The sequence below is a fragment of the Kogia breviceps genome, chromosome 11 (genome assembly GCF_026419965.1).
Source record: "Kogia breviceps isolate mKogBre1 chromosome 11, mKogBre1 haplotype 1, whole genome shotgun sequence".
NCBI classification, from domain to species: domain Eukaryota; kingdom Metazoa; phylum Chordata; class Mammalia; order Artiodactyla; family Physeteridae; genus Kogia; species Kogia breviceps.
The window spans coordinates 58,924,773-58,937,767 of NC_081320.1; the positions used below are offsets into that span (position 1 = coordinate 58,924,773).

The window sequence follows — 12,995 nt, forward strand, 5'->3', positions numbered from 1 at the left end:
ATGTTTGCTGTGAGTTTGTCATATATGGTCTTTATTATGTTGAAGTAGGTTCCCTCTATGCCCACTTTCTGGAGAGTTTTTATCATAAATGGGTGTTGAATTTTGTCAAAAGCTTTTTCTGCATCTACTGAGATGATCATATGGTTTTTCTTCTTCAATTTGTTAATATCACAAATTGGCATTTGAATCACATTGATTGATTTGCATATATTGAAGAATCCTTGCATCCCTGGGATAAATCCCATTTGATCATGGTGTATGATCCTTTTAATGTGTTGTTGGATTCTGTTTGCTAGTATTTTGCATCTATATTCATCAGTGATACTGGTCTCTTATTTTCTTTTTTTGTAGTATCTTGGTCTGGTTTTGGTATCAGGGTGATGGTGGTGTCATAGAATGAGTTTGGGAATGTTCCATTGTCCTCAATTTTTTGGAAGCGTTTGAGAAGAATGGGTGTTAGCTCTTCTCTAAATGTTTCAAAGAATTCACCTGTGAAGCCATCTGGTCCTAGACTTTTGTTTGTTGGAAGATTTTGTTTTGTTTTGTTTTGGCCACACCACACGGCATGTGGGATCTTAGTTCCCTGACCAGGGATCGAACCCATGCACCCTGCAGTGGAAGCGTGGAGTCTTAACCAGTGGACTGCCAGGGAAGTCCCTGTTGGAAGATTTTTAATCACAGCTTCAATTTCATTACTTGTGATTGGTCTGTTCATATTTTCTGTTTCTTCCTGGTTTAGTCTTGGAAGGTTACACCTTTGTAAGAATTTGTCCATTTCTTCCAGGTTGTCCATTTTGTTGGCATAGAGTTGCTTATAGTAGTCTCTTAGGATGCTTTGTATTTCTGTGGTGTCTAACTTCTCCTTTTTCATTTCTAATTTTATTGATTTGCATCCTCTCCCTCTTTTTTTGATGAGTCTGGCTAATGGTTTATCAATTTTATCTTCTCAGAGAACAAGCTTTTAGTTTTATTGATCTTTGCTATTGTTTTCTTTGTTTCTATTTCATTTATTTGTGCTCTGATCTTTATGATTTCTTTCCTTCTGCTTACTTTGGGTTTTGTTCATTCTTCTTTCTCTAGTTCCTTTAGGTGTAACGTTAGATTGCTTGAGATTTTTCTTCTTTCTTGCGGTAGGCTTGTATAGCTATAAACTTCCCTCTTAGAACTGCTTTTGCTGCATCCCATAGGTTTTGGATCATCGTGTTTTCAGTGTCATTTTTCTCTAGGTACTTTTTGACTTCCTCTTTGATGTCTTCAGTGATCTCTTGGTTATTTAGTAACGTACTGCTTAGCCTCCATGTATTTGTGTTTTTTACGTTTTTTCCCCTGTATTTCATTTGTAATCTCATAGTGTTGTGGTCAGAAAACATGCTTGATATGATTTCAAGTTTCTTAAATTTACTGAGGCTTGATTTGGACCCAAGATGTGATGTACCTGGAGAATGTTCCATGCACACTTGAGAAGAAAATGTAATCTGTTTTTGTGGTTTTTTTTAAATCCCACATTTGTTTATTTATTATTTATTTTTGGCTGTGTTGGGTCCTCTTTTCTGTGTGAGGGCTTTCTCTAGTTGTGGCAAGTGGGGACCACTCTTCATCACGGTGCGCAGGCCTCTCACTATCGCGGCCTCTCTTGTTGCGGAGCAGAGGCTCCAGATGCGCAGGCTCAGTAATAGTGGCTCATGGGCCTAGGTGCTCCGCGGCATGTGGGATCTTCCCATACCAGGGCTTGAACCCATGTCCCCTGCATTAGCAGGCAGATTCTCAACCACTGCACCACCAGGGAAGCCCTAATCTGCTGTTTTTGGATGGAATGTCCTATAAATATCAATTAAATTTATCTGGTCTATTTTGTCACATTTAAATCTTCTGTTTCCTTATTTATTTTCATTTTGGATGATCTGTCCGTTGGTGTAAGTGATGTGTTAAAGTCCCCCACTATTATTGTGTTACTGTTGATTTCCTGTTATATAGCTGTTAGCAGTTGTCTTATGTATTGAGATGCTCCTATGTTGGGTGCATATATATTTATAATTGTTATATCTCCTTCTTGGATTGATCCCTTGATCATTATGTAGTGTCCTTCCTTGTCTCTTGTAATGTTCTTTATTTTAAAATCTATTTTATCTGATATGAGTATTGCTACTCCAGCTTTCTTTCCATTTCCATTTCCATGGAATATCTTTTTCCGTCCCCTTACTTTCAGTCTGTATGTGTCCTGAGGTCTGAAGTGGGTCCCTTGTAGACAGCATCTATATGGCTCATATTTTTGTATCCATTCAGCGAGCCTGTGTCTTTTGGTTGGAGCATTTAATCCATTCACGTTTAGGTAATTATCAATATGTATGTTCCTCTGGCCATTTTCTTAATTGTTTTGGGTTTCTTCTGTGTGTGTGGTACGCGGGCCTCTCACTGTTGTGGCCTCTTCCCTTGCAGAGCACAGGCTCTGGACGCGCAGGCTCAGCGGCCATGGCTCATGGACCCAGCCGCTCCGCAGCATGTGGGATCTTCCCGGACCGGGGCACGAACCCGTGTCCCCTGCATCAACAGGTGGATTCTCAACCACTGCGCCACCAGGGAAGCCCTGGTTTGTTTTTGTAGGTCCTTTTCTTCTCTTGTGTTTCCCACTTAGAGAAGTTCCTTTAGCATTTGTTGTAAAGCTGGTTTGGTGGTGCTGAATTCTCTTAGGTTTTGCTTGTCTGTAAAGTTTTTGATTCCTCCACTGAATCTGAATGAGATCCTTGCCGGGTAGAGTAATCTTGGTTTTAGGTGCTTCCCTTTTATCACTTTAAGTATATCATGCCACTTCCTTCTGGCTTGTAGAGTTTCTGCTGAGAAGTCAGCTGTTAACCTTATGGGAGTTCCCTTCTATGTTATTTGCCATTTTTCCCTTGCTGCTTTCAATAATTTTTCATTGTCTTTAATTTTTGCCAATTTGATTACTATGTGTCTCGGTGTGTTTTTCCTTGGGTTTATCCTGTACAGGACTCCCTGTGCTTCCTGGACTTGGGTGGCTATTTCCTTTCCCATGTAAGGGAAGTTTTTAACTATAATCTCTTCAAATATTTTCTCGGGTCCTTTCTCTCTCTCTTCTCCTTTTGGGACCCCTATAATGCGAATGTTGTTGCATTTAATGTTGTCCTAGAGGTCTCTTAGGCTGTCTTCATGTATTTTCACTCATTTTTCTTTTTTCTGTTCCACAGCAGTAAATTCCACCATTCTGTCTTTTAGGTCACTTATCCGTTCTTCTGCCTCAGTTATTCTGCTATTGATTCCTTCTAGTGTAGTTTTCATTTCAGTTATTGTATTGTTCATCTTTGTTTGTTCTTTAATTTTTCTACATCTTTGTTAAACATTTGTTGCATCTCTCGATCTTTGCCTCCATTCTTTTTCCAAGGTCTTGGATCCTCTTCACTATCATTACTCTGAATTCTTTTCCTGGAAGGTTTCCTATCTCCACTTCGTTTAGTTGTTTTTCTGGGGCTTTATCTTGTTCCTTCGTCTCATACGTAGCCTTCTGCCTTTTCATCTTGTCTATCTTTCTGTGAATGTGGTTTTTGTTCCACAGGCTGCAGGATTGTAGTTTTTCTTGCTTCTTCTGTCTGCCCTCTGGTGGATGCGGCTATCTAAGAGGCTTGTGCAAGTTTCCTGATGGGAGGGACTGGTGGTGGGTAGCACTCCATCTGTAGCTTTTTAAAAATATTTTTTCTTGGGCTTCCTTGGTGGTGCAGTGGTTGAGAACCTGCCTGCCGATGCAGGGGACACAGGTTTGTGCCCCGGTCCAGGAAGATCCCACATGCCGTGGAGCGGCTGGGCCCGCGAGCCATGGCCGCCGAGCCTGCGCATCTGGAGCCTGTGCTCCGCAACGAAAAGGCCACAACAGTAAGAGGCCCGCGTACCGCAAAAAAATAAATAAATAAATAAAAAATAAAAATAAAAATAACACAATAAAAATTTTTCTCTACTTGCAGATTAAACACATTAATTAAAGAAAAATAAACTGGTACTTCTTCCTTGAAGAATAAAGTTGGACTTGTGAATCATTTTGATCAAGGTGACTTTAAGTACCTGTCAGTACTTAAACTACTATCAAGAGGAAGATGAGAACAGAATTCCTTCTCTAATCTTTCAATACATCACTTCAAATAAAATGCAGATTAAGTTTAAGATAAATTTTTCCTCCCCTCAGAATGGCAGGGCTCACAACATCCACAAAGAGTCTGGCAATACTTTCGCACTTAAGTATCCAAGAGGAAGGGGAGAAAAAGGCCTTGCAGTTAAATGTTAATTAACCCACTGTAAAGTACTAACAGCATACCAGATATCATGCAAGGAGCTGGAAACCCCAAGTAACGAAAGCATAGTTTATTTTCCCTCCATTTAAATGAAGAACCATAGGAAAAACAACAAATTTTAGCCATAAAAGTGCTATAATGGAGGACTGAATAAAATACAACACCACAGAAGAGGAAACACTGATCTCTTCCATGGGTAATCCATTAGAAGTCATGGCTCATTTGCAAAGGAAGTGACACTGGAAGCACATCTTCAAGCATACACATGTTGACCTTCTATTAGTTCATCAGATATAGGGAGGGAGGGGAGAAGACAACAGAGGAAGAGGCAAAACAGTATATTCAAAGGCAAGGAGGTTGAAAAGAATGTGGTACTTTTTGGAAACTTTTAAGGTGTTCAAAATAGCTGGGATCAAGAGAATGGTGATGAGAAATGAAGCTGAAGCCAGATCACAAATGGTCTTTTTTAAAAAAAATCTTTTGGCCATGCCGCATGGCATATGAGACCTTACTTCCCTGACCAGGGATTGAACCTGTGGCCCCTGCATTGGCAGCATGGAGTCTTGACCACTGGACCCCCAGGGAAGTCCCCACAAATGGTCCTGACTCTCCTTTGATAAAATCCCTGTATGAGCAATGACTTTATCCTGAGGTATAGAACCAGAGACTTAACCAAAGTCACCCCACTGACTGGGCCCTCTGAGTCCCCGTCCTCCCATATGGAACAGAAAGCCATGATGCTTTAAAGCAGAGCCAGTGGAAACCCAAGGCCCACCCCCCTCTTTCGGTGTTTCAGAGCTGTAAAGGAGGTGAAGGGGCAGAGGTGAGTGAGATTTCTCACGCTGCAGTCTGAGGGATGAGGGAGAGGTGATCTCTGCTCTCAGAGAGCCCCACTTAAGTGAGGGAGCTGGTCCACACTCTTGGAGGAGTGCCCAGCTTGGGGAACCAAGACTGAATACATAACAAAGCAGGCAACAGGCAAAAGAGCAGGGTGCAGCCCATCTTCACAGAGGGGCACACAGAGGGGTCTAGTGTGGAGGGCTCAATGAGCACCAAGGAGATGGGAGATACTGCTGCTTATGGCAGGCAGAGGAGGCTCAATTAGCAGGAGCCATCATGTTAACTACCAAAAGATTAAATAAATAATCATATGTTCATTTCAGAAAGAACATTTTATCAGCTGTGTGGGAGGAATTAGAAAGAAGATGCATGAGGACCTTAGTTTCTGGTCTTAGGAAATGATGGGGTCCTGAACTAATGACAGGACAGAGTTGAAAAGCAGTCAGAGGATAACACTGATAGCACTGAGTAAATGATTAGCATTAGAGATGAAATAAGAGATGGGTAAGAAAAATGACTCAGGTTTCTGACTTGGACAACTGGGTAGAGCACACTGCTTTAAAAGCAATGGGGAAGACAACAAAAGGGTTAGTGTGAAAGAGAAAAAAATGGTTAAGTTTGAGATTACTGAAAATGTGTATACATCCAATAGGCATTTGAAAAGGTAAGATAGCATATCAAAAGGGAGAAGCAGCAGAGAGAGGTGGTTAAGAGGACAGGTTCTAGAATCAGACTACTTTGATTCTAATCTCTAACCCATCACTTGTCACTTCCCCTCTCTGAACCTCAGTTCCCTAACCTGTTAAGGTAGATAATAGTAAATCTTACACGCTATTTTAAGGATTAGATAATAGTTGTAAAGACTCAATACATGTTAATTATTTGATTGTAATTTGAGTTCAGGAGAAAGATTAGTGTTGCAGATGTGTATTTATAACTCATGGGCATAGAAATGGAAGTTGAAAGAATGGCCATGGATGAGCTTACTTAAGGAGACTATGTACAATAAGGAGAGAAAGCAGCTATGGACAGAACCAGGGGAACTTCAACATTTTAAGGAGCAGTAGTTAGAGAAAGAACTAGTACACAAGAGAGCAGAACCAGCGAGAACCAGAGATAATGACCTGTAGTAAAGAAAGGAGAAAAAGTTCATGCTTCCAATGCTCAGCTAAGCTCAAGTTATGCATATGTTCAGAAAATTTAGAACCAAAAGATTGCTGTTGACCTTAATAAGAATACTTTAAGAAAAATGATAGAAATATTGTTTGATAATAAATAGCAATGAGCTGAAGCATAAATAAAGTGTTAGGAGATGGGCTGCAGTCTATTTTTTCAAGAGGCTTAGCTGGGAAGTCCAATTAACTAGCTAAAAATTAAACTTAACTGAAATGAACAGGATGGCAAACTTTAAAATATTATGGAATCATGGGGGACTTTCCTGGTGGTCCAGTGGTTAAGAATCTGTCTTCCAATGCAGGGGACATGGGTTCAATCCCTGGTTGGGGAACTAAGATCCCACATGCCATGGGATAACAAAGCCTGCATGCCAAAATACTGAGCCCATGCAACGCAACTACCGAGCCCGTGCGCTCTGGAGCCCATGTGTCACAACTAGAGAGAAGCCCATGCTCTGCAACGAAAGATCCCGCAAGCCGCAATGAAGATCCCACGTGCTGCAACTAAGACCCAATGCAGCCAAATTAATAAAAAAGAAAATTATGGAATCATGAGTATAAGAGAATGCTAAAATAGTTTCTGAGAAGTATTAGAATAAGCAAAAGAATTAAAATCAAAAGAATTGGAATTGACAATTTTGAGTCAGGAAAATAAATGACTACTACTGTACTACAGAAATTATTGAAATACTGATATATGCTCTGAAATTTGGAAAAGGAAGCAGTGAAAGAAATGCTGTTAGATAATTCTCATACCTCTTTATTTCTCCTAAAAGGCACCCTCAGTATTTCTTCCTGCTGTTCCAACTGTCTCAGGGTGAGGGGCTTAAATGGTGATCCTGGTAGTGACTGGCAAAATATGTCATTCACAGGAGATGCTCTGAATCTATTCAGTGAGAACAAAGCATTAAACCTAAGCAAATGACACTTTAAAGCATGTGTGCATTTCATGTTTAAAATATTAAATCCACATCCTACCTATATTTAGGATGACTGCACAAGAGTGGTGTCAAAATGACAACTTCATATTCACAAGTTGTAACTTCAGCTACTGAAAGAATTTCATGCTTAGATTCAGGATGACATATGTACATCACAGTACTTGATCTGGGCCGGTTCTGTTTCAAACTACAAGGTGTACCATTTCCCATTCCCACTGGATAGTAGGGTGTCATCTGACCTTCGATATTTTTAGTGGGAATCTTAAAAAAAGAGTATAAGACAGACTTTTCATTAGAAATAGAGGTGGGGTGAGGATGGAGAAGCACTTATTCTGAAAGGAAGAAAACTACATTTTATTCATAAGCTAACATTTATAAAGGTAACATTTCTGTACTTTCTATAAGTTCTCCCTCTACTATTCTTTTGATTCTTATTTGAGCAAATATGTATTTTCAGAGCTAATTTAATACAGAATAAAAGAAAATTTTTATTTGGTGCTAAAATTAAGATGTACACTTATATAAAAAGGGTATAATAACATAATATGAATTATTTTCAAAAGTTCTAAATAAAGTGACTAAGATAAAATATAGAAACTTACTATACTTGGGCTGGTCAGAGCTTTCTTCACTAAATCTCAAGTGAATGCCTATGTTAGAATTTAGATTCTAGAGATTTGAAGTTTGATTTGTCAAAAAGTAGGGCTACAGAGTTAACACTATCTTCTAAAACAGGAATCTGAATACTGTGCTGGTTCATTGATCTGCTTACTCTTCTTCCTTGTTATTAACAGACATACTTCTCAGCATATAAACTCCTGTATAAATCCATTCATGGCCAGCAAAAGACAGATGAAGAAATTTTCACGGAATGGGGGAATAAAGGAGATCATCCCAGAAGACAAGGATTATTAAGGAGTTAGCTCCCACACTTTTATCGACATAAACACAAGAAAAATTAAATGTAAGGGCTTTAAAAGATACTGTTAATATCATCTCCAAGCAAGCTCTTTGGAGGCAGGGAGCTCAACTTGTATCACTTTGATACCCAAAACAGGCAATAAATAAAAGTTTCCAGGGGAAAATATTTTGAGATTTCTTGTATGCTTGTTTCATGCTAGTGTCTAGAATTAGAAAATCCTGGGTTAAAATCCAAGCTTTGAATTCACTAGCCTTATGACTTTGACCAAATTTCAGTTTTTGTCATTCATAAAAGTAGAATAATAATATATACTCAAAGGCTGTAGGGAGAATTAAGCATTACCCTTTGTTACATGCCTGGCACAGCATCTGGCTTATGAATTGGGGCTCAATAAATGTTAGTTTTCTTCCCTTACCCTTTTCTTCCTCTTCCTTGATCATTTCACATTTTGAATTCCATCTTGCTATCCTCCAGAGCCAAAAATATTTTGAGATAAATATTTTATCTCAAAGGTAGTCTGTAAAATTAAAACCTTTTAAAATAGCAATGCTGTGTGTGTCTATGCATAGCTTACCAACTCCCCCAAAGCCACCCTTTTAAGTTATGGGCATCCCTTTTAAGGCCTTTTGCCATTTAACTTTACTTCCAATAAAAGAATCATTATGGTATGAAACCATTTATAGAAATATCCTCTACCAATAAGTTATTTAACTTTATGGAAATTCTTAGGATTCATAAAGCATTTCTTGAACCACAGGGGCATTTAAAAACTGTAACTGGTCACCCTAAGGAATCATTCTTTTTAAACAATCCTATTTTTCAGTCATCAATTATGCATTCATATTCAATAAGCATTCATGAAGGGCCTACATTATGTCTGGCACTCTGCTTTGCACTGTGGGGTAAAGAGAAAAAAGACAGTCCCTGCTTTTAAGATGCTAGCAATCTAGTAGCTTGTTATTTACATTTATGATTTATCTGTTTTAGCCATAGGAGACAGGGTCCAAACCACAGAAAAAATGCAAAAGCTCCAACGTTGAACAGAGGGAAAGAACCACTGTGAAGCACAGAAGTGATATAATGCTATTATAGAAACTTTCCCAGACACATCTTTGATAAATTCATTTATTTTTGTATGATCTTAAAGTAAATAAAAGTATTATAGCATAACTTTTCTCATAAAAATCCAACATATTGAAATTTTTTTTTGACTAAATCCTTTGAGGTAGTTGATAGATAGTTAAAGAACACATGGCTATATTCTGTCAATTAAGTTGTATAAATTCATGTCTAACAATAGATGTTAAGACTGAAAATCACCAATTATCACTTGCCTCTTTTGATTTTTCCTTTTCTTCCGCTTCTTGTTCTGTGGATTAATGCAAAAGTAAGTTAAATAATGACCAGTGACTTATATACAAGATATAAATGACTAAGTTTTCATCAACTTTGTAATCTTAAACTTCTTTCTAAAGAAGACCTGGACTTCCCTGGTGGTGCAGTGGTTAAGAATCCACCTGCCAGTGCAGGGGACATGGGTCTGGTCCCTGGTCTGCGAAGATCCCACATGCTGTGGAGCAACTAAGCTCGTGCTCCACAACTACTGAGCCCGCGTGCCTAGAGCCCGTGCTCTGCAACAAGAGAAGCCACCACAATGATAAGCTTGCGCCCCACAATGAAGAGTAGCCCCCGCTCGCCGCAACTAGAGAAGAGCCTGCACACAGCAACAAAGACCCAACACAGCCAATAAATAAATAAATAAAATAAAATAAAAATAAGACCCAAAACATACACATACTTTTAGCTAGATTCCTTGAAATGGTTTCTTTTGAAAGAAGTCATATTTAATCATTACATCTTTATCTAGGAAATACTCTATTTGAGGCATAAGAACTGGCCACGACAGTTTTCTTCTGAAGCGTTTTTATCTCAGTGAAAGGTTTAAATCTTAAATGAGTTGAACAATTTGAATAATATAGATGAATAAAAATATTTCATAATTTGAGGGATACATCTACATGTCTATTTCCATATATAAAAAGTTGCTTAAACCATGAAAAAGACTAACACCGTATAAATATAACACTGATATGTATGTCTTACCAGATTTTAAAAATTTATTAATAGGTAGAAAAAAAGCATAATGTTTGCTAAAACAGAAAATAATGAAAAGATCTCTTTGAAAAAGTTTTCTATGGGATTGTTCAGAAGTTTATTTTAGTGTCTTTAAATTCATACAGTCTCCAACAAAATCTTTTAAATTCCAATTTGAACATATACTTTAAACCAGACCAGCATTACTACTAAATCACTCTGTAGAAACAAACCTTTTTCGGATAGAAGGTTCTTAGCCAACATATTCCCAAGGTAGTACTCGTGAATATTTACTTTCTATATTTAAAAATAAAATAAAAATGTAGTAAGTATTTGGCAAATACATTTTTAAAGAATACAGTTTAACACCATCCATCTCATTATTAAAGTTTTCATTTTATAATGTTCCATATTTCATATTTTGAAGAAAAAAATACCTGACCACTTTCTTTCTCTTCATGGTACTGCCGAATGTGTTTTCCGTGACATACTTCGTAAGTCCAATAAGACTCAATCTAAGACAGATGGATGTATTTATGTACAAAAGCCACACAGCTCAACTGAATTCCTTTTTGATATTTTAAGCAACTGAAGATTTCTCTGAAGATTTACAGCAAGCTTTCATTAAATGAAAGTTATAATTATGCCTCAGAAAACATGAAATTACTGAAGCCTATTCATTGTTTTCACTAATTAGCTAAATGTGAAAATTCTATGAAGGAGATAGGTCTAAATACACCTGAGGTCTGTAATAAACACCTGGCCAAGGGATCATTTTTTACACAGCCTAAAAAAATAACCATGAGCATTTTTAAAAATTGTATATAAGGAAACTTTCTTTTGATCTGAAAAACATTCAAAGCAGTTTGGTGATATTATTTGATAATTGATATTATTGGGTGTTTGCTGCATATACTATATAGGAATTTAAATGAACAAAATACTATTAAGCAACAGTTTAGTTTTACAACTAACTTAAAATATGATACAACATAATAAAGTAAAGAGAAACAGAGAATTATTTTCTAGGGCCTATTGGCTGCTGGAAATTTATTTTCTAGTTATCAAGTGAACATAAAATACATACTCTGTAGGAACAACTGCTCTGTTTAAATAGTGGCTCCAATAGCTCTCTTGGATTTGGGCCTTTATAATCCTTTTCTTCTTCCTATGAAAGAATTAGAGTTTAATACAATTATTCTGGAACTTCACCCAACTCTGCTGTTTAGGTATTAACTCATTGGTCAAACCACAAATGCTTGGAAATAAAAGGGGGAAAAAAGTCAAAACCTTTAATAAGATCCTATGGCATGCCACTTCTTTCAAAAGAATTGAAGTATATGCAGCAACATGGATGGACCTAGAGATTTTCATACTGAGTGAAGTAAGCCAGACAGAGAAAGACAGCTATCATATAACATCGCTTATATTCAGAATCTAAAAAAAAAATGGTACACATGAACTTATTTACAAAACAAAATAGTCACACATATAGAAAATAAATTTATGGCTACCAGGAGGAAAGGGGTGGGGTGAGGGATAAATTGGGGGATTGAGATTGACATATACACATTACTATATATAAAATAGATAACTAATAAGGACCTACTATATAGCATAGAAACTCTACTCAATACTCTGACCTATATGGGAAAGGAATCTGAAAAAGAGTAGATATATGTATATGTATAACTGATTCACTTTGCTGTACACCTGAAACTAATACAACATTGTAAATCAACTATAATCAAAAAAAAAGAAATGAAGTATAAAATATGGAGCCATAGAATAATCTTCCATTTTTTTCTTCTCTTAGAAAAAGGTTAAGTATCAGTTTCTTGAACAATTCTTATAAACCTACTTCAGAATTTTTAAATGCTTGTATCCAAACAAATTCTATCTATGAAAGCCTCAGAATAGCTGAATCTTATAGAATACACTGGAAAGTTTTAATATACTTCTCAGTTTTCCATATATTTTTACATTTCAGACTTGAATGCCATAAATATGTGTGTAATTGCATACATGTGTATTTGTGTCTTAAGGAGGTTTAAAACAAAATGAGATAACTGTCTTTCACAGATTTCAAGTCTGAACAAAACCTAAGAAACCTAAACTCACTGAGTTTAATACTTCCATTTTACAGATTGTAAAAATATTATATAATTAGCTCAATAAATTAATTGAGTGGAGGAACTGAGTTTCAAATTTGCTCAAGGTTCCACAGCTAACTATAGCCTATACCTCAGCCTCCTGGCTCCTAGGCTGGTGTTCTTTCCATTTTACCATGCTGCCTCTCATGTTTCATCTTGAAAGAAGTAATTGCCTTGAAGAATGGATAAGAGGCAGTTAGGGCATTTTAGGAGGAAGAAACGGGCATGAGCTAAGGTAGTGAGAAAGCACAAGGTACCTATAGATTTACTTATTAGCAATTCTTTATAAAAAATGTCACATACACATTTAAAATTTTATCTTGTTTCAAAACCTTCATTTCTATAAAAGAAAGCATGTGTGGAGTTAGATTTTCATCTAAAACATTAATAACTGCTTGCTGGTTTTTCCAAGTTGAACTGTAAAAATCAGAGAATTCAGGAATAATAGGGATTACTAACAACATCGTAAATCACTATACTTCAATAAAAAACTGATTACTATATTTATAGTAGACAGGATAATTGAGAAACCTGTCATTCAATTTTATTTTAAGGCATGGAGTTGCAATGTTTTA

The 12,995-nt window shown here is 36.9% G+C and overlaps 1 protein-coding gene across 2 annotated transcripts in view; it reads right to left on the reverse strand.

Moving 5' to 3' along the window:
- The window catches only part of ERLEC1 (endoplasmic reticulum lectin 1), a 37,739-nt gene that overhangs the window by 19,080 nt on the left and 5,664 nt on the right, over window positions 1-12,995 (reverse strand). For both annotated transcript variants that reach the window (XM_067007606.1, XM_059078955.2), the window contains exons 3-8: window positions 11,355-11,435; window positions 10,705-10,782; window positions 10,501-10,564; window positions 9,508-9,542; window positions 7,289-7,512; window positions 7,067-7,196 (exon numbers count right to left, since the gene is read on the reverse strand). In XM_067007606.1, the coding sequence (XP_066863707.1) occupies window positions 7,067-7,196; window positions 7,289-7,512; window positions 9,508-9,542; window positions 10,501-10,564; window positions 10,705-10,782; window positions 11,355-11,435 (612 nt within the window). The remainder of the gene's footprint in view (window positions 1-7,066; window positions 7,197-7,288; window positions 7,513-9,507; window positions 9,543-10,500; window positions 10,565-10,704; window positions 10,783-11,354; window positions 11,436-12,995) is intronic.